The 21,752-nt window shown below is 40.9% G+C and overlaps 1 protein-coding gene across 2 annotated transcripts in view; it reads right to left on the bottom strand.

The window, feature by feature from the left end:
- Positions 1–2,266: 2,266 nt before the first annotated feature.
- Positions 2,267–21,752, bottom strand: part of mmp15b (matrix metallopeptidase 15b) — a 32,503-nt gene continuing 13,017 nt past the window's right edge. For both annotated transcript variants that reach the window (XM_055060034.1, XM_055060036.1), the window contains 6 exons: positions 18,214–18,375; positions 16,253–16,443; positions 14,293–14,431; positions 9,014–9,164; positions 8,629–8,747; positions 2,267–8,399 (listed from right to left, as the gene is read on the bottom strand). In XM_055060034.1, coding sequence (XP_054916009.1) covers positions 7,891–8,399; positions 8,629–8,747; positions 9,014–9,164; positions 14,293–14,431; positions 16,253–16,443; positions 18,214–18,375 — 1,271 coding nt within the window. In that variant the 3' untranslated portion in view covers positions 2,267–7,890. The remainder of the gene's footprint in view (positions 8,400–8,628; positions 8,748–9,013; positions 9,165–14,292; positions 14,432–16,252; positions 16,444–18,213; positions 18,376–21,752) is intronic.

The following is a 21,752-nucleotide window of genomic DNA, read 5'->3' as shown; positions in this document are numbered from 1 at the left end:
TCTAGTTGCTCAATGCCACAATAATGAGAGAAAGAATATGTCAGAGATTTATTTATTAATTTAACGTCTTCAGAATTGAACGTTTACATATAGAGTGACTACTGTCTTGTTAACTAGATGACCTTGTGACCTTGTTAACATGCAGGCTGAAGCTGGTGAGACAGAGTGAAGCACGTCCCGTTGTGACTGAAAGGCCGCTCACAGAGGAAGAAGTCATTCCTCCAAAGGAAACATTAAAAAGTCAGGCTGCAGCGTGGCAGCATCTTGTTGTGGCGCTGCTTTGTTGAGGAGGAAATGGCACAAATCCTAAAATAGATGATGTCATGAGGAAATGTGGAAATACTGAAGCAACATCTAAAGATATCAAGCAAGAAGTAAAAGCTCAGATGCTAACAGGTCCTTCTAACATACAATCAGCATCCAGTCAGAGTGGTTTAAAGATCATAAAGTCATCTACTTATGAAGACGACACACAGCTCTACATAACGATGTCATCAGGTGACTCTGAACTATCCAATCACTGAACAGATGTTCAGAACAGTTGTGGACATGCTAAAACTTTCTGCAGCTGAACAGAATCAAAACTGAAGTTATTATCTTTGAACCTAAAGAGGAGAGATTTAGAGTCAATGCACATCTTCAGTTACTACAGCTGCAAACTATAAATCAGGCTTTAATCTGGGTGTAGTGATGAACTCTGACCTGAACCTTCAGATACACATGAAGGCATTCACAAAGTCGGCCTTCTATCACCTGAAAAACAATCCTGGTTCTGAAGGACTAATGACCCAGCACAATCCAGAGAAACTCATCCATGTACTTATCTTTAATCGCATTGATTACAACGACTTCTTCATGTCACATAACAATAATAATAAAATTGCCTTCCTTTCCTTGGAGGCTGGGTGCAGCACCCTGCAGTGCCTCCTCCTGCACTTCCATTCCAATACTCTGCTAGGAGACATAGAGGACTGGCGTAGGGCTGGAGGAGACTCTGGTATCAGCTAGCAGTGGGGGTCTTGCACTCTTTTACTCCCAATATTTATGGTCCTGGTTGGCAGCCTGGGGGTCTGACTGTGTCAGGATCCTGAATCATTAGGAGTCTCTGCTTATCAACGTCTGGTGCTTCTCAGCCTCTGGGTTCCAGATTGATAAAAACAAGGTAATTCTAAAATGGTTTTATTAGGTCAAAAAATAAGTTCCTAAATTTGATCAACACAATCATTTTACATATGCTGAGATTTCCACACAACTTCTTATTCCACAAGAGCTTTGACATGTGATCTCTGATGATTTTAAACTGAATTAAACTGAACTTCTTTTTTTATATGGTCATAATTTCTTTGGATTAGATTTTATCATTCATAAAGAAGTTTTTTGTTGTTGTTTTTACATCCCTTTCATCTGTTTCTTTTTTAATATTTGCCTGATAAACCACTTGTTTGTTACATATGAATAACATGAAGGACATGATAGATAGATAGATAGATAGATAGATAGATAGATAGATAGATAGATAGATAGATAGATAGATAGATAGATAGATAGATAGATAGATAGATAGATAGATAGATAGATAGATAGATAGATAGATAGATAGATAGATAGATAGATAGATAGATAGATAGATAGATAGATAGATAGATAGATAGATATCTCTTGCTAGCTGTGGTGATTGATTTTATTTTTGGGGAAGAATTATCATTTTTAAAATGAGTACATTTGGCATTGATTATTTTGACTGTTAGCCCTGGACAGAGACATGGGAAACTCCTGACAATTAGATAATTCTCTGAGTGATTCACATGAAGACAAAGGAAGAATTTGGCATGACTATTAGACAATTAAGACAAATGAGCAGGAGGTATGTTTTCTTTTTTTTTTTTAACTGCACATTTAATCAAACTCTGCTGCTCTGTGTTGCAGTGTTGGGATAAAACCCTCTGTGGTGCAGCAAACAATGAATTTCCTCTCAGTGTGTCGTTTTAGTTTCTTACAGGCTGCTTCAGCGGCTCGCTGACTTCCTCGCAGCTCATGTGGCTTCCTGGCATCCTGCCAGCCTGTTTCACCCCCACCGTAAACCTTCCAGTGGCTACAAGACCATTCTGCTGCCTGTCCCGTGTGAGACAGGAAGCTGGGCCCTCCTGGACAGTGACCTCACCACAGGAAGAGAGGAGGGTGTGTGCTCTGTGTGTGTGTGGAATCGTAGTTTCTTCTGATAAGCCCTGGAGCATTTTTGCTGTTTCAGCTCCACAAACAGGGGGGAAAAAAAGCTTAGAAAACCATTCTTCCATTTCTCAGAGCACTTTTTAATGTGTACATGTCCAGCATGGCTTGTTAACACACTAAACTAGAATTGAACACAACACAAATGTAAAAAAAAAAAAAATCTAACAAAAAAAAACATCCAAAATAGTCATTGGAATGTTATAAACAATGAAATAAAAACACATTTTCCACATCATTTCATCCCCGGCAGAGACAAAACTGAAATTCTTTATTTTACAGAAAATAACAGAAACAGTCAAACGGCGTGAAGCCAGTCTCTACTGTAGCTGCAACTAGAGGATAGAGGCAGTTTTATTAGGACGCCTGCCGACCAGTCTTGAATGTCCTTAGAGGCACGATGATCACTCATCTGTTGCACTCTCAAGGCTCTGAAAGTCATTTGGAAGCCTTCTTTTCTGTTCCATTCCCATGGAGAGTTAGTGGAGTGGCCATTTAAAATGAGTGGTTTCCAAGTGGATGGGCTCAGTGAGCAAGCTGAGGGGCATTCTGGGAAAACAGGAGGATCTGGGCAAACTGCAGTGCTCTGGGGCCCAACCAATCTAAACTACAAAAGCTGACTTAAATGAAAAGTGAGGCAGTATGTTCTTCAGATCCTCTGCTGTCCGTCCGTCTTCAGCGAAGGTGTGACAGCAAAGACAGAGCTGCACGGAGAAACCGGCTGATGACCAATCGATGCACTGGACACCAGTGCTACCTGGTCACACCAACAACAAACAACACTCTTTGGCGTGGAAGTTGCCACTGACGGAGAGTCAGTTGTTTACCTTCAGCGAAATGTTCAGAAATAAAATTGGAGGAACAATAAAAACCAAATGAAGACCATTAAAAGGAACATTTTTGACTCGTTGAGACATGTCTGCACTTCATTCAGGCCACTGCATAAAGTCAGACTGGCAGGAAAGCTGGATGAACTGAAGCGACATGGCTGCATTTGATCTGATTGATGTTTGAACCGCTCTAAGTTGTGAAACATGCTGAATTCAGAAATACTGTTAACGTTGAGGCGTCGTGTGAGTCCAGTCCAGTTCTCTTGACCCATGTACTGCATGTCGTCCTCTTATCTCATCATCCTTCCTCGTGCTGAGATTCTAGTGAATGAAAGCCGCATGAACCAAAGGAAATGTTTCAGAGTTGCTAAGGAACACACAGAAGCTGCTACTAATGCAATGCTAACAGTTGTTTGGACAACTAGACGTGGAACTCTTAAGTATCCAGACCATTTTTACGCCATCAGAGGAGACGTCAAAGGGAGGTGTTGGCTCAACAAGCCCCTTATTCTTGGAAGTGGCTACATATATATCCACCGTTTTTAAAAAAAGAAAAAAATAGCGGAAGCTGCATATCAGGTACAGATCTCCGATTGGTCCGCCTCTAATTGCTGCCTTCTAAATAGCAGTGGAATGGAATTGGAGGCGTTAGGCTTTCTGTGCTGAAAGCTGGGCCGTCGGGGCTGAGCCAGGAACGCTCAGCATGCCGTGTTTACACAGAGACATCCTGAGACACATGAAAGCTCAGCATGTCCGAGTCTTCCCCACACTGGCATCTGAGACCCTAGGAGTGTACCGCCTGCTTCCTGGTCCGGGCCTTAAAGAAAGCAACAGAGCTGACAGGTAGTGTTTGTTTAAGCAAATTCCCTCACAGCTGATCTAAAAAAAAAGGCTGGACTGGTTTCCTAAAGGGAAGGTGGGCTGAGATTGGGTTGAGGGAGACAATAATGTTTTTGTGCGAGTATGCATCCAAGGCGAAGGAGAGAAAATGGAGGGAGGGGAGAGGAAGAGAGCAGGCCATTGTTGTTGTGATGATTCCCCCGGGCTTCTGGGGCCGGGCATGCAGAGGGGGTGGGAGATTTACTATCAGAAAATAGAGCTTGCTGATGGAGAGTAGGGCTGATTAACTGAACACTTCAACACGCTCATCAATCACCTCTGACAAGAGTTCTTTCAATACTCGTCTCGCGCTTGGTGTCCAGAGACATTGAGTGGGACGGAACAACAAGAAGATGCTGGAACTGGCGGAGCGCGGAGATCTCTGAGGCGCATCGGCTCAGTCATCTTTCTGCTGGCTCTCTGCTCTTTAAAGTGGTTGTTTGGAGGTCACAGGAAAGGCAGATTGATGAACTCTATCTGCTACTTAGTGTCTAATGCGGTGAGTGTGCACTTTCTGAGCCTGTCCAGACACTGGGATGTCTGAGTACTCGCAGATGTCCCAGCTGGACCAATGGAAAGGGAGGACAGGAGAGGACGGTGCTTTTAGCGCTGATTAGCTGCGTCCGCCAACCACTCCCTCTGACAACTTATTAATGATGAGGGGGATGAGAAATGGACACAGGACACCGTTTCGAAGCAACCAGGATTGACTTGCCTTAGATCAATCTCCAGATTCTTGTCAGGCTGAGTGAGCCGTTAATTGTTGAGGTGTCCCACCAACACAAGCCTTCACCTTAACACTGCAGAGGGCCTCAGGGTCAACGGCCAGACTCAAAGCTATACCTTCCTCTTCAACCTTTGCACATTTTATTGTGCTGGAACCACAAACATCCACATATTTTGTGATAATTTACTGCTAAATGATTTAAAACTTAGGTGATATTGTTTTTTTGTTGTTGATACGCAAACATTTTAGCCCTTTGAGATTCCAACTTGGTGGAGACAAACCTCAGAAGACCTGAAGCTGTAACTGCAGCAAAATGTTGTTCCTCTGTGCATCGACATCAGGAGCATGCCTCACTTTCCAGCCCTTTCCAGATTTACTTTGTGATGGTCCGTCACATCAAATACCAAAAAGACACGGAAATTTGTGAGTGTGACAAAATGTGAAACAGTGCAAACAGTATACAGGAAGTGGCTTTACTTGAGCAGTGAGTGAGAGACTTCTAGAATAAATCTCTTTGTGATTGAGTTTCCAGGATGCTGGTAGAATTTCAGACAGATCTGCCTCCATTGGCCCCTCTTTCTTTTTCTCCTCTTTCATCCAGCCCTCCTTATTCCTGAGATCTACACTTTGTAGCCCGAGGGAAGCCAAGTCAACGTCCTTCCCTCCGCCCCTCCCCCCTCCTTTGTTTCAGCTGTAGGACAGTCAGACACTCCCCAATTACATCTGAGCAACCCGCCAAAGCTCCACCCATCAGTCCCCATGCTTCTTCCTTATAGATAAGCCTTTCTTCATTTGCGGTCAAGCTTGACCCAACAGCTTGACTCACCTTTAGATGCTAAATCAGAATAATGATAAGGAACAATTTATTTCAGAGGACCACAACTCCAATTTACCGTTAAACTACAATGTGACGGTGGAGATACTAACACCAAACTGTAAGTTCAATTCACAACCTGAATTAGTCATTTTCAAGTAAGTCAGTTTCCATGTCAAGAGACAAAACAAAATGTAACATATGGAAGGTTTTTATGGTTAGCAGTCCTTTCAAAGTGTGAATAAAGATTCACTTTATCTAAAAATCTAATTCCACTACAACTGTGCAGAGGAAAAATATGCAATTGCACACTTACTGACATGTTTAATTTGCCCTAAGGGCTGATCCAATGATTGCTTTAGAAAGACATCATCCTTTGTTCTTGCAAGATGAAAAAGGAGCAAGGAGCTTTCCGATACAAGGGAACTTAAGGATTTAAGGGAAAGGTCCAGGGGGTTAACGGCATTTTGTGCACACCTGCTGTTTTTCATGGGGAGGATTAGCCTGTGGTCACATGAGCCCACCCTGGTGTGTCCAGATACCCCACTGTTCTGACACCAAGATTGCAGGTCATCATTCTTGAATTGTGCTGGACAGACAGGATGTTTGGGAGTGTGTGGAACATTAGCTGGGCTCTGCTACGGTTTAAGGTTAAGGTTCTCTCAGATAATGAATACTCCTCCTCATGTGCAGCACAAAGGAAATTCCTGATTGTTGACAGAGAAGAGGCAGACTGAGGATAAGCCTGACCTGAATGTAAAGGGAACAGGTTCTCCTGTAGGACAGAGAAGTCTTTATATTTGTTCCCATATATGGGAAGAAAGATGGTCCAGCCAGCTGAGAAGCGGCTAAAGCAGGAATGCTAAGCTTTGCTTGATAATACTCAACGTTTACTGCAATCTGAATCTTATTTTAAGTCATGATTTCTAGATGAGATTGTAAATCTGTAATTTATTCATCACTTTTGAGAAAAGGAGAAGAATGCCAGTGTTTTCCAAAAAGACCACATAAATATTAGAGTTTTAGCCTTAGTTTTAGATACTAAAACTTAGTATCTAAAACTAAGTTTTAGTTTTAGATACTAAAACTTAGAGTTTTAGTATCTGGACATTAGCGTGTTTGTTTTGTGTTGTGTTTTAGATCTGTGGCAAATAAAATTGGCCCCTACCCTAACATGGCCTGTGGAAGTTAGGATAACTGCTGGCACAATGAAGCTTTTCTGATTCACTTTGAGGTGGGGGTGAGGGGTACCGATGGCAGCATTACATGAAAACTAAGGATGACAGCTACGGCTAAATTAATCGCCCAAAATTAATTTAGCTCCTGTTTTCTTTGACGCTGTTCACCATTTCCTGCCAGTCGTGACCTTTAAAATGTTATGCAGCCCACAGCTCTTCCATTGTGGTTTCCAGAGCACAGATGTATAAACTATGTATGAACTAATAACACTCATCAATTCAACAACAAAACGAGAGGTTTCGAGAAGTCTTAATTTGGAGCCCATGTTTCCTGCTGAAGATTCTCAAAGATGTCTGAATTCTAAAATATCTGTCAGCATGAACGCGGTGGATTCTGTTCTAAAGGGGAAAAAAAAGGAAAGCCATGGATTCACCAAAGTGTCAACCTGGTTATTTCAACAACCCTGTTGAGCAGATGAGCAGGACTGAACTTTTTTTTTTTTGTTGGTAGGGGGGGCTGAAGTCATCAATCATGTAAGAAAAATCCAAAACCACCCTGGAAAACACCTGTCTTGTAACTGCCTGAGTCAGAGGGTTTTAGCAAAGCCTCACGCGAGATATAAAAATTTCCAAGATTTCTGCTGAATCTGTGTTAACCATTTCCAGTTAAACCCAGCAGCATGTCTTTGATACACTACACTGCAGACAAGCATCTAAATGTGATGACAGAATTGATTATCAACCAAGCTTCAAACCCAGTGCTCTGTCTACACTGTTTGTTAACCCTTTGTGAGATGACATAAGCAGATGTTACGATATCCTCAAACAGAAAGCCCCGTTGAGATTCAAGGGAAGGAGGAGGGCCTTGCAGAGAAGACAGAGAGCAGAACAGCTTTCCTGGTTATGAACTAATAATAACATGAAGTCTCACACAGAAGGAACCAAAACAACATGAAAAGAAAAAATGTGCAAAGTTCTGTCATAAATAGATTACAGTCAACGCACTGTAGAGCACCATGGGCGAAGGGAGGTGGTTAAGGTGGTGTATCAGTGTCTCTAAATGTAAGACATGATGTATGTTCGATTGTAGTTTTTATCAGTACTGGATCAGCATGGATCTAGTGTCACATTTACTAAGAGCTGCAGCAACCACTGAGCACAGATGGATCACCAGAAAGAGATCTGGGTGAGAGGAGGGGGAGGTATGTAAAGTTCAGAGCCTCCTCAAGCCAAGGGTCAGACCCAGTCCTGAAGGGAGCGCTTGCAGTGCACTAGCAGCCGTGGCGTCCCTTTGCTCTGCAGCGTGTTGATGATGGCGTAGATCAATCCGAGGATGCACATCACCAAGACCAGAGGGATGGTCACCATCAAAATATTCATGGTTCGTTCCTCACTGTCATCCACCTTCAGTACCACGTCTACCTCATTGGTGTCTTCTTCCCGACCCTCAATATAATCTTCGTCCTTGTCCTTGTCCGAGCCTTTGCCTTTGTCAGAGTCTGTGCCTTCGCGGTCTGTCCCATCCCGTCCTTTGCCCTTGTCCGCATCACGGCCAGCGTCTGGGTTGAACGGTGGACGGTTTAGGTCTGGGTATTTGCGTCCGGAGTCTGTGTCTCTGTCGGGATCCAGGTCCACACTGCAGCCCATGAAGTCTCTCAGGATGGACTTGGGATAGCCTGGTTCGCTCTTCATACGCTGGTTATCAAACTTCCAGTACTTGGAGCCCTTATAGAAGAAGGTGTATGCTGGAACATGCAAAAACATTAGAATGCGTCACCCTAAAATTACGACAGTATGTCATGTTTGTCTTTTTCACTTTCAACAGAAACACTAGTGATATTAAGTAATGGTCACTCAAGACTTGACCACACCCCGATTCTTTGTTTCAGACAAGTCTCATTCTTCTTCAGGCACTTCCACACATACACACAAACACACACAGAGAATAAATCCTTTCATTCTGTCTGAGCTCACCCCCATCATCACTAAGGAAGGCCCCCTTCGGAGAAGAGGGCACTGAAGAGTCCCAGACATCGATTGACTTTGGGTAGCCTCTGTCAGCAGACTGTGACGTCTCGTCAAAGCGCCAGTACCTGAACACAATGGTGGAAAAAAGGTTTTGCTTCTGGTTGTTAATTGTCTATGCATGGCCAAACTAGGCTTGATACTCCTGGCATGTTAGTATTTAAACAGCTCATAGTGAACTGAAAACCTCTCTAAATCAGCTGAAGTGCATTTAACTCAAACTGCACATGTTGCCACTGAAAGAAGATTCAGGACATTAGCACAATGAGGTGGATACATTTCTATGCATTACGGATGGTGATGCATTTTATATACAGACCGTCGGCTACTTTACCTGTCTCCTTGAAAGAAGTAAGTGTAGCCGGACGGTTCCCACCAGATTGCAGTGTCTATCCGGTCGTAGGGAATATCTCGACCATAATCAACCAGATCGAGAGGGTAGCCTGGTTCCAGATTTGCCTCCCTGAAGAGCCAAAATCTGTTTCCTGATGAAGACAAGGGAGAAAGGAGAAGAAATCGGGTTAGTTTTCTTTCACAGGCAAATATATCCTACATAACCTCAGGTACAAGGTTTTTTGTACTGGGACAGGCTCAGAAATACTTGCTCTCTTTCATGCATTTCTGGTTATTCAAGTCAAGAACAATCACAGAAACCCAGCCTTTATGCAAGTTTTTACATAATAAAAATGAACAAATGATGTGTTGTTAGGTAATCAGAACACATCAACAGCGGATATGCCATATGAGAAGTTTGGATTTGGTTAGTAATTATACATAAGGAACGGCTGGTCTTCTGGCAGACTACAGCTTTATTCTCACTGAAAGAATGATCTTACTGTTTTAACAACATTAAGTTTTAAGACAGAGGTGCTCAGTTCCAGCATTATGTTCATTTTGATGTCTTAATGTAATTGATTCTAGAAAAAGTAATTCTTCAAAGATACTAATTTACATCACAATCCATATAAAATGACCTATTCTCATTTACTCAAATTAACCAATTTCTTTCTGCAGGAGCTTCTCGCGAATGTGTCCGTAAAATACAAATACAATGTTTTGTAGTCGTCAAAATTAGACGAACAGGAAAAAAATGTAATCTGTAACGCTACAAGCTAACACTGCAAGTGACATGGACCTTTGAAAGCAACTTAAAAAGGTCAGTATTATTAATTACACAAAATATCTTGCCTACTGTTTAGACAAATAGCACAGTGATATTTTTTAATTGTATATTTTTCTAAAAAAGGGCTAAAATCTCACCTACTTTTTGGTTTTGCGCTAATTAGAGAGGTTAAAGGATTTCCCCATTGTGCCTATAAAAAATGTTGCCATGGTATTAAAAATAGTATTTAATATTTAGTGTGAAATTTCAGTATTGTTACGTTTGACTCATTTCTTTATTTTTGAACAATCCCTCTACCAGCCTAGTAGGTTCTGTCTTGGCAGGCTGACTAATGCCCAAATATATCAGGAAGCTTTACGGTTTGGCCCTCTGCCACTTCATAACACTTTTTTGACTACAAGATAAAGCTGTCTGGTATGGGACATTTTGTACCCTCAATGTGTCAATTACCACCTGTTAGAGGACATTTCAACTGATGCTACAAAGTTGTTGTTGGCTACTATACAGAAATATAGTCACTTCCTGTCAGTAGGGTAAGATCTACTAGCAGGAAGTTGCATAGAGCTATTTTGATCAGGGGAAATAATCTGTCATAGTCTATAAATGAACTGATTTGAAAGTATGAAAGAATGAAATAGTGGAGTGTGGGTATAAAATGAGGTTAACAAATTGGGTGTCTTTGCTGCAATTACAATGAGGAATTACACAGAATAAGTCTGTAATCCATAAAGTTGAAAAACAATCAGTGAAATTCAGACTGACATTGACATTACTGACAATTAATTTTATTGGTGACTGAAGAACAAATGTTCTCAAATGCAGCAAACTGTCTGTTAACCGAGTCACCGCAAGATGTAGAGCAGTAATTGGCATTTTACATCATTCTTGCCGCATTTCAAAAACACAAGCATGAGAGGAAAACTGACTGCAGTGACTGAATAAAAAGTAACACTGACTGATCAGATGGGGGTTTTATTCTCTAGGAATATACATCCCTTCTTCATATTGAGCTGTGAGGTCTGATTTTCTGTCCAGCGCCTTTTCTCCTTGTCTGGCCCTTCCTTCACTAATGGCTCACGGCCAACTGTCACGCCGAGAGGCTCGCCAATGACATCATTCTCCTCATTATCAACAGCTGCCCCCAAAGCATGCAGCCCTACAGAGCGAGGCAGAGCTAAAGGCTAAACGCTTCCTTTTTCATTCAGCAACTTCCATTCAGAGCTATAAAATGCTATCTGCTCTCTGAGCCTGACAGTATAAAATAACAGGCAGCACTGAGAAAGATTTATGCAGAGTTCGTTACGTACTGTAGTTCTCTTAGAGGGAACCCAGAAGGTTCATAAGCTTTTCAAAGAAAGTCAGTGAATGATGTGTAGTTTAGAATATGGAGAGTAGGACACATTTTTGATAACTACCACTGTTAAAATTAAGTGGATTGTACATTTAATTTTAAATGTACAATCCTTAAAGAAGACGAACAAATCATATTCAAATTTGAATATGATTTGTTGAAAGTGAAAATTATTACTGTTAGCTTAGCTTTGGGGTCTATTTTGACTTTGACTCAGGTGTATTGAAAGAGGGATGCATCTAAAAGTTCGGGGTATAAATTAGGTCCAGGACTTAAATGTGTTCATTTTGATTAATTAATTACACAGATTTTAATGCGTTAAAATTTTAACACAACCATTGTAGCAAATACTTGGAACATTTGAGTGCAAAAGTTCCAAGAGGAACATTTGTACTCCAATGTTTCCAGTAAGCCTGTGAATCTGAGGCACGAGCTACATCCTCAAATAACAGCGATGAGAGACAAAGCAGCTTCCCTTGACCTGTAATCTTCATTTTTTCTTCAATGAAACGACCAGATGGGACGATGGAAAAGACTATTGTGTTTAAGTTGTGCTAAGCGCAGTTAAGCTAATAGTGAAGATATTCCAGCATAAAATAGTACAGTTAGGGCCAGAAATATTTGGACAGTAACACAATTTTCGTGAGTTGGGCTCTGCATGCCACCGCATTGGATTTGAAATGAAACCTCTACAACAGAATTCAAGTGCAGATTGTAACGTTTAATTTAAAGGGTTGAACAAAAATATCTGATAGAAAATGTAGGAATTGTACACATTTGTTTACAAACACTCCACATTTTAGGAGCTCAAAAGTAATTGGACATATAAACATAACCCAAACAAAAAAGTTTTTTCTCAATATTTTGTTGCGAATCCTTTGGAGGCAATCACTGCCTTAAGTCTGGAACCCATGGACATCACCAAACGCTGGGTTTCCTCCTTCTTAATGCTTTGCCAGGCCTTTACAGCCGCAGCCTTCAGGTCTTGCTTGTTAGTGGGTCTTTCCGTCTGAAGTCTGGATTTGAGCAAGTGAAATGCATGCTCAATTGGGTTAAGATCTGGTGATTGACTTGGCCATTGCAGAATATTCTACCTTTTTGCTCTCATGAACTCCTGGGTAGCTTTGGCTGTATGCTTGGTGTCATTATCCATCTGTACTGTGAAGCGCCGTCCGATCAACTTTGCAGCATTTGGCTGAATCTGGGCTGACAGTATATCCTGGTACACTTCAGAATTCATCCGGCTACTCTTGTCTGCTGTTATGTCATCAATAAACACAAGTGACCCAGTGCCATTGAAAGCCATGCATGCCCATGCCATCACGTTGCCTCTACCATGTTTTACAGAGGATGTGGTGTGCCTTGGATCATGTGCCGTTCCCTTTCTTCTCCAAACTTTTTTCTTCCCATCATTCTGGTACAGGTTGATCTTTGTCTCATCTGTCCATAGAATACTTTTCCAGAACTGGGCTGGCTTCTTGAGGTGATTTTGGGCAAATTTAACTCTGGCCTGTCTATTTTTGGAATTGATAAATGGTTTGCATCTACATGTGAACCCTTTGTATTGCTTTCATGGAGTCTTCTCTTTACTGTTGACTTAGAGACAGATACACCTACTTCCCTGAGAGTGTTCTGGACCTCAGTTGATGTGAACGGGTTCTTCTTCACCAAAGAAAGTATGCGGCGATCATCCACCACTGTTGTCTTCCGTGGACGCCCAGGCCTTTTTGAGTTCCCAAGCTCACCAGTCAATTCCTTTTTCCTCAGAATGTACCAGACTGTTGATTTTGCTACTCCAAGCATGTCTGCTATCTCTGTGATGGATTTTTTCTTTTTTTTCAGCCTCAGGATGTTCTGCTTCACTTCAATTGAGAGCTCCTTTGACCGCATGTTGTCTGGTCACAGCAACAGCTTCCAAATGCAAAACCACACACCTGGAAACAACCCCAGACCTTTTAACTACTTACTTGATTACAGGTTAACGAGGGAAAGGCCTTTTGAGTTACTTGCAGCCTTTAGAGTCCATTGTCCAATTACTTTTGGTCCCTTGAAAAAGAGGAGGCTCTGCATTACAGAGCTATGATTCCTAAACCCTTTCTCCGATTTGGATGTGGAAACTCTCATATTTCAGCTGGGAGTGTGCACTTTCAGCCCATACTATATATAAATTGTATTTCTGAACATATTTTTGTCAACAGCTAAAATAACAAAACCTGTGTCACTGTCCAAATATTTCTGGCCCTAACTGTATCTCAATGCTAAACATGAAGCAGCATCATGTTTAGTATTAAACTTCTTTGTAAAAGAAGTTAAATGAATAATCAGGGATTCCTGAAACACTGGAAGTCTGAATGGGTAGAATAACACTTTGTAAATGTGATGATTAGAGAACTTGCAGATTCAAAACATAGACATATGATGAGCTCATATGTCCATTTATTCAATTATTTTAAAGCAAAAAGGGTTTTTGAATTGAAGATTATGCTTATTTTGATGACATATGGTTTTCAACTAAAATCTGATTAATTCACTCAATTAAACATCTACATCTACTTAAAACTTTTATTTGAAGTGTTGCTACACAAAGTTGTAAAAACTGATTTTGGCGACAGAGATCCTGATTTTGGCGACAGAGATCCACTCGTCGGGCTTTTCCCATACGATCCAAGTTTGGGGTCTAATTGGTTGATTCCAGTTTTGTCCAATTACTTTCCTCCTACAAATAACTTTAAGGACCTAACAAGAAAAATGTGCTGAAAGGTCTTTGTTTTTGAATCCAGAAAATGAAAATATTACAAGATTTTTCCCATTTATGCACCAAAGCATAAGAGCATGCTGTTGATTGTAGACAGAAAACTGGTAGTTCTTAGTTTTGATGAATTTTCTGATCACTACCCAGAGCCAATCATTGAAAATGTGCCGATCTTGAGCTCTGACCAATCAGTTGCTGTATTTCCACTTTATTAAAATTATTAAAAAACACTCCAGGAAATAGCTGGTTATTTCCTGTTATTTCAAGCACAAAAACAAACAAACAAACAAACAAAAACAATAATAGTAATGGCTGCAGTAAAGTACCTGTATAAAATAGACCACTGGGCAGCATGCTTCAGTGTGTCTTTGCAAACATTCTGCTTACCTTTAAAGAAGACGAACCGACCGTCGTGTCTCTCGTAGGCTGCATCGATGTCGCCGGGCAGACCCCTCCAGAAGTGACCAATGGGCATGGGGTAGTTATCCAGGACCCTGTTCCTGCGCACCCTCCAGAACCACCGACCCTGCAGGGTTCAACATCGCAGGTGAGTCCTGGTGTTACTTAGAACATGCTAGAAAAAGCAGCTTCTGTTTGTCTTCACACCCTTAACACACATCAAACACAATGAAATCTGTGGTTGTTATGCCAATTAAACTGAGCGCTAAAGGATAACGAGAGCAGAACGGACAATAAAACAGCAACAGCAGAAAACTGACAGGCTAATAACAGTCTGATGGTTTCATCACAGCCCATTACTCCCCTCTCTGCTCGTCACTCTTCTACTACATCTCATTTTTCATAAAGTGCTTTGTAATTTTCACTGTCAGGTTAACAACACAAAACAATGGAAATCACCACTATCCATAAATGTGGTAAAATTTGGCTTATGCGCATTAAGATCTCAGATAAGCGCTACTGATTCCAGTAGACCTACTTTCACCAGAAGACTGATCGTTTCTAAATGGTGAGTCAGTGGAAGAAACTTCTTGATCTGTAAACAGTAAAAAGCTCGGCGTTCGCTTCTTTATGGCAAGCACACCTGGTTTCGTCCTTCATGCAGGACAGAGGAGAATGGATTCATCTGTTTACCAGAGATTCATAAAAATTCATTGAGAAGGTCTGCCAGACTTTCAGCCAATAACCAACAAATGTAATTAACAAACAAAAAAAAGAACAAATTAAAGATTAGCTACAAAATTATTAAAAAACTGATTTTTTTCTATAATTGAAGTAATTATGATTATTCAAAAGGAGTCAAACTCAGTAATATTTCTTAGATTTTTGTTTTTGCTCCATGTATGAAAAGGGGCAGGACTTCTCTTTCTTATTATTTTAATGTGCCTCAGATCACATTCAAGACTGGATGGGATCCAGGAAATGGGAGTCAGCTGTCTGAGATGAAACCCTGAAGCGCAGACCTAACTCTCGGACCGTGTGGAGCACACATCCAGGCAGCCAGATGTCAGGTCATTGTGTCTGCTGCTCTGCATCAAAGACACCTACTCTCTCAGATAAGAGATGCTCACAGACTGATCTATGTGTCGTGAGGAGCAGGGACCAGCTCCGGAACAGACCTCTAAAAATCTACGTTTCTTATGCAACTCTTGTCAAGAGGTGACTCTTTCCTCGCTTTATGTTTTGGTTTGTTTGCATTTCGGCGGATTCCTGGGATCCAGTGGAATCGCTCTTGGATAATGTTGAGACACTGATGCAGCCACTGCAGCGCCTCCTCTGAAACATCATTACTCATGTTGTGCTGCTGCTCTCAGACTATCACCAAATAAGTCCTGGACACACCAAAACACAGCTAAGTGTTGCTGAAATTTCTGTAAACTCTAGCCCTGAAACAATTCCCGTGGACTTCTTGCATCAGTGACCGGTAAGTGTTGCTAAAGCACAGCTGATTCATAATGACAAACCGCCACAAGACTGCAATCCATAGTATCAGAAAAAATGTCTTGTGAGAAATATGAAAATCTAACAAAAACAGTCAACAGCCAAAGGATGAGATTGTAAGTGAACAGCCAGACAAAGCTAGGAGGTTAGGTAATAACTTACTCATGTCTAACTCCTTTTAAATGTTTTGTATGAGTCCAGAGGCTCCTAAAGCAAACACCTGAACACCCCCAACTCTTCCAGCAGGGCCTGTATCTCATAAAAGAGCGCCGGCCTGTTAGTTTACAATCCACAAAGCCCTGATTGAAAGCAGACCTGTTCTTGGCCGTGCCACACATCCTTTTTCTCAAAGGACTCCATTTCTGAGCTCTAATTTTTCTATGAGGAATGAAACCTCATGTTCGGTCGGGTGCTGAACCTGAACCTAAAGCTTCGTCGAAGAATTTACCTTAAAAACGAACATCTCTCCGCGCAGCATGGCTACGGTGTCGAAGTTCCCCTCGCAGATATTGGGCCCGTAGTGGTCAGGTCTGTCGGTGGTCCGGGGTGGTCCCCGGGGGGGATTCTGGGGTGGTCTGGGTTCTGGACGGCGAGCCGGCACGGTGGGTAGCGCCTGAGTGGGAACGCCGTTGAGTTGACCTTGAGAGAGTCACAGAGAGGGGTCAGCTGAGTCGGCATGATGATCAGTATGTTCTCCTGTTTGTTCTCCTTAACTTGTGAAATTGATCCAAAGCAGAACACTCAACTTTTACCGATATGCCATACCAGAAATGGTATGGCTGGACAATATGGCTGAAAAACAAATAAGCATTTCATATCATTTGATAGATAAATATTGAATCATTTTTTGTTTTCAAAATCTGACATACTGTTAAACTGGTGACGGGACTACTCCCGTTTTATCCACCACAAACCTGGAACAAACTTCCAGAAAACTGGAAAACAGCCAAAACACTGAGTTCCTTTAAATCTAGACTAAAAACCCAAGTATTCAGGATTGCTTTTGAACAGTAATAATTGGACCATATCTGATGTGTATTGATGATCTTAATGGTGGCACTCCTCAAAATGTAATTATTGTTACTAGTTTCTCAATTAGTGACTGCATGATGCTTATATGACTTCTTATTTTTGTGGTTGTAAGATGTAATGCACATTGAACTGCCTTGCTTCTGAAAAGTGCTATACCAATAAACGTGATTGATTGATTGATTGATTGATTGATTGATTGATTGATTGATTGATTGATTGATTGATTGATTGATTGATTGATCATGTCTATTACAGTACGTTGCTCTTGATATACTCTCAACCCTGAGGAAATGGCAAATTTAATTCAATCTAAAAAACATAGTATAGAAATTAACCTTTTACTTACTGAATTTATTTATTTTTTGGGAAATCCATCACAGTAATCATTATGAACAATCAATTTGTGAGTAAACATGTTTATACATTAAGAAAAAAAATGACAAAAAGTTGAAGACTAAAGCTTCGCCTTTAAACATGACTAATTTTTGTCTGTTGCTTGTGAAGATGTAAAAACAGAAGTTAAGATGACTCACGCAAACATACTAGAGCGTCAACACACCTTCAACTTGTTCACAGTGTGACACAATAGTAACATGATGCTGTGGGAAAGCTGGTCAAACCTCATCAGAACATGGCTGGAGACAGAATGCACACAAATGACTGGAGGTTGCAAAACAAAGGAGCCTGAAGAGACTCCCATATAGTTCATTCGAACTGATGCATGTTCACAAGATTTCTGAAAGCTTGTGTTAACAGATGTTTCATGCACTTCAGCTTCAGTATATATGACCCAACAATGTCCCAATTTCCATCCAGTAGTTTTTAGCCATTTGATAGTCTTATTATTATACTAGTTAGGTAGTGAAGAATCCTACAAATGTACATAATTCCTCACCATGTCACACAAACACTCATAAATATTAATGTCTCCTGTGGATACATGATCCGGATAGTGGAAGACAAATAACAACATCGCCAACTCTGTATTTCTTTCGGGGCTTCTTGCACAGAGCTCTGTGGAATTGTTTCCATGCAGGTCTGGTGTGGAGAAAGGGACGTGGTTGCCTTGATTGCTGCACTTTGGATGAAGTATGGGGGAACCTAAAGGTTGAGCAATTAGTTGCAGCAGTTTCGGTCAAAGAATGTCATGTGTTGGAGTTGCTTAGTCAAAGTCTAGACATATCAAATTGAGAATTTGGAGCAAGACTTTGCACACTGATTTTCTCAAACACTCAGGTTTAAGAGATTTCTATTTTTTTCTACTTTTCTTAAAGCATATCCTGACATAACCCGAGCAAAAATACATAAATCCTTATTTCCAATATGAGTTTAAACTAAAAATGAACTGAATAGTGGAGTGGAAGGGTCAAAGGTTACCGTAGATCTGCTGTATGCCTTGTCGGTCGTCGTCGGGAAGCTGGAAGTTATCCGTCTCCATCCACTGGTAGAAGGGAGCCATGATAGCCAGGGGGTTACTTGAGTGCTCCAAGCCCAGGGTGTGGCCCAGCTCATGGACCGCCACCAGGAACAGGTCATTACCTGGATCAACACAGAACTCGTCTATAACCAGGAACTAACCACTGAGCCGAGGATGTCTAAAAGAAACCTCAGAGATTATTTGGCTTGAAAAAAAAATCTCTATTACTTTATTGATCCCAAGAGGAGATTAAATCAAGACTTACTTTTATTGTGCAGCTTTTGGGACAGAAGGAGGGAAATCGGTATGTGTCACGTATAACACAGATTGTCCCTTTGTTTCTCCTCAGTGATCAAACAGACACAGCTATGCTAATGACAGCTGATATGAATCAGCAAACATTCTTGTCCATTAAACAGGTCAAGGAAGTAATGACCCCATGCACACTGCAAAACACAGAATATAATTATTCTTGGTCCAGTTGCTGGTACAAATATCTCTTGAAATACAACACAACTGATTACAGATACCATTTCAGCAAGTTATAGACACGTGTTTTAAGTCAATAATCCCTTAATATTCATTTTAAAAAGTACTGGTTCCATAGGTAGAGTATTTCACTTATCACATGGGAAAAATTTATTTTATAAGTGAAATAATCTGCCAGTGTTAATAGTACTTTTTATCAATAATAAGGATTTATTGACCTAAAATAAGCTTCCTGTTATGCTGAAAAGTTACTCTTAATTTAGTTTTATCTTATTTCCAGAGTACTAAGATATTTGCAGTAGGAGCTAGATCAAAAATGCTTGGTAATATTTTGTGTTTTTGCAGTGAGGCATTGTACACATTGTTCATCTTAGATCAGAAGAAGTCAGAAAAGAAGGAGAGAGAGTTTCGTAAAGGTAAACACATTTATCTCCAACATGTTCCTGTAGGTTCATATCTGAAGGGAAGCCAAAACAACGGAGGGTATTTCCTCTAACTCTATGCCTCTTTGTTCTTCACCCGGTGCTGTGAACCCCAATGAACTTTGAACTTGCAAAGTGTTTTGTCTGATCCATAATGAGTTGCACTGATCGGTCATATTGGCATGAGTGACATCATGTTTTAAAGAAAATGCTGTGCATGCACGAGAGAATAAAACACAAGGATCTGGTCTATCTGTTCATTTCCTCTCAGAGTTGCCTCCCGCCCCCGTTCCCTGCTCTCCCACCACCTTGTGTACTTTCCGAGTCACATGCAAGTCCTCATGGAACGCTGATATAGCAAACACTTCAGGGAGGAGAACAGTAACAGACAAGATAGAGTGCAAGAGATAGCCGGCGATGAACGAGGAGAGAGTGAGCTCTGGGTAGAGATAAAGAGGCCTTTGTGAGGTAACTGTGGCGACCCTTCAGCTGGACGCAGAAAGGGACAGGAAACCTCAAATGTCTCAGTGCAGCTTGATGTTAGACCAGTGAAGCTAAATCAGAGTTATGCAAGTTCACCACTTCAATCTGTTCGCTTGTGTTGTTGTACATGTGAAAATGTATTCACTCCCTTACATTTTCTTCTTTACTGTTTTTTTTTCTATTAAACTGAATGGTTTCAGATTATAATATCAGGAAATGATAAGATTCATTTATTAAGGCATGATTACTGTAGAACCATTAACATACCTTGACAGAAACTTAAATAAATAAATTTCTGTTATTTGTTTAACAGAAATAAAGTACATTTCTATTACATATACCTTAACAGGTATAAATAAATACAATATTTACCTCCTAATTTAACACCTTGAAATTGGGCCCCTGTCTCTTGAAAAACTCCTACTCTTTCTGAAGCTCCACCTTCAAGAAGTCATCCTAACATGGCTCCTCTATTAACCCTTTATCAACATTTTTACCAAGGCTTTTACCATAACAAGAAACTGGTTCATTTTTATATGCCGTTATGGCCAGAAATTGCTCCAGAATTTATTTCCAGCAAATGGAAGCTAACAGCGTCCATCAGAACCTGTCTGCAAATTGCATGGAAAATATTGCATTGTGAAAGAAAATTTCTCGTTTTGAGCCGAAGGCCTGTTGTCATTTACTGTGACAGCCACAGAAAGTGGAAGACCGCCAATGACAAATATCAGTGTCTGATATTGTCTAAGAAAATCCTGCAGTGTCACTGCTGCTCCAACCAAGCTAATTCTTGTCCTCTTTCTCTCACTTCTGCTGCCATCTCCTTTCCCTCTGCCTCCTCCTCCTCTTCTCACAGTCTAACTCTAATAATAAGGGCATTAGCATCCAGAGCCTGCCGTCTATTGGTGGACCCACGTGTCAGCGTGATCTGTCTGAATGATAGTAACATAGCAGCGAGGCAAGCAGGCTGGCATCTTTTATTGTGCACTCTGACGGGTATTACTGTCGCACAGTGTGACATGTTCAAGTCCTGTAGGAATTTTGAAGCAGTGCAAGTCAAGAATTTGTTCAAAAGCAAATCCAAACTGCTCAAATAAGTGGCAAACACATGCAAAATATGTGCAGCCAGAACACATCTGCTGTAGCTAAAATTTGTTGTAAAGTTTGCAGCTAATGTTAATCCCATTTCTGAAAGCAATGTGTGTGTTCTGTGTGTCCGAGTTACCATCAATGAAAGATGTACTTCACCACAGCTTAACAGCAAAGTTAAGGTGAAAGAATGGGTGTTCGTGCAAATCCTCCAATGAAGTTAAATGTTCTTTTTAACTTTCTTTGAGATGTCTTTAAGACTTTATGAATAGAGAGCAGGTAAAACTCAAATTTGAGATAACTGAGACGTCCATTCAAAAAGAAAAACAGATTTAAATAGTGCTAGAAGTGTCACAATATGCGCAATATGGGTGGTGAGGCAAACGCTGAGGACCCAAGTTGAAATGAGGATTTTAATGATAAATTCCAAAAATATAAAGTCCAATAATCCAGGCAGCACAAAGAGAAAGCAGAAAGCTAAGGCTCCTCAACTGGTAGCAACTGGAATCCACGATGGACAAAACAAACAAGACCAGCCGACTCGCCGTGACACCAGACAGTTTTGACAAAGACCCAACAAAGACACAGAGACACAGGTGACATTAAGTACACAGAGGATAATCAGGGAACGAGACACACCTGGGAACAATCAAGGGGAAGACAGGATAACACAGAGACTCAAAAGACACAGAAACCTAAAATAAACACACAGAAAACTCAAATCACCACAGGAAGTGAAGCAAATGGAGCTTTTTCTGACCCCGGTGAGGTGTTTATCAACTGTGTTTTATTTTAACTTAGTTTGCCTTAGAGAACTGTATTTCTCAAAAAAAAAAAACACAACGGGTTCCCAGAGTTGAAAAGGCCAAAGCGACACCTTGACAACCAATTCTGACTTTTGCCAAGCCTGTTCCTGCTGTTCAAAAGCAGTGAGTTATGTGATGTCTGCGTGGGATTTTTGGATGAAAAGGAAGAGTTGTTTGGTTCAAACCAGCAGGGCTGATCAGTCACACTGT

This window comes from Poeciliopsis prolifica, unplaced genomic scaffold (assembly GCF_027474105.1).
Source record: "Poeciliopsis prolifica strain line A6 unplaced genomic scaffold, Auburn_PproV2 SCAFFOLD057, whole genome shotgun sequence".
In the NCBI taxonomy this organism is placed as follows: domain Eukaryota; kingdom Metazoa; phylum Chordata; class Actinopteri; order Cyprinodontiformes; family Poeciliidae; genus Poeciliopsis; species Poeciliopsis prolifica.
This window is presented reverse-complemented; position numbering and strand designations above follow the sequence as displayed.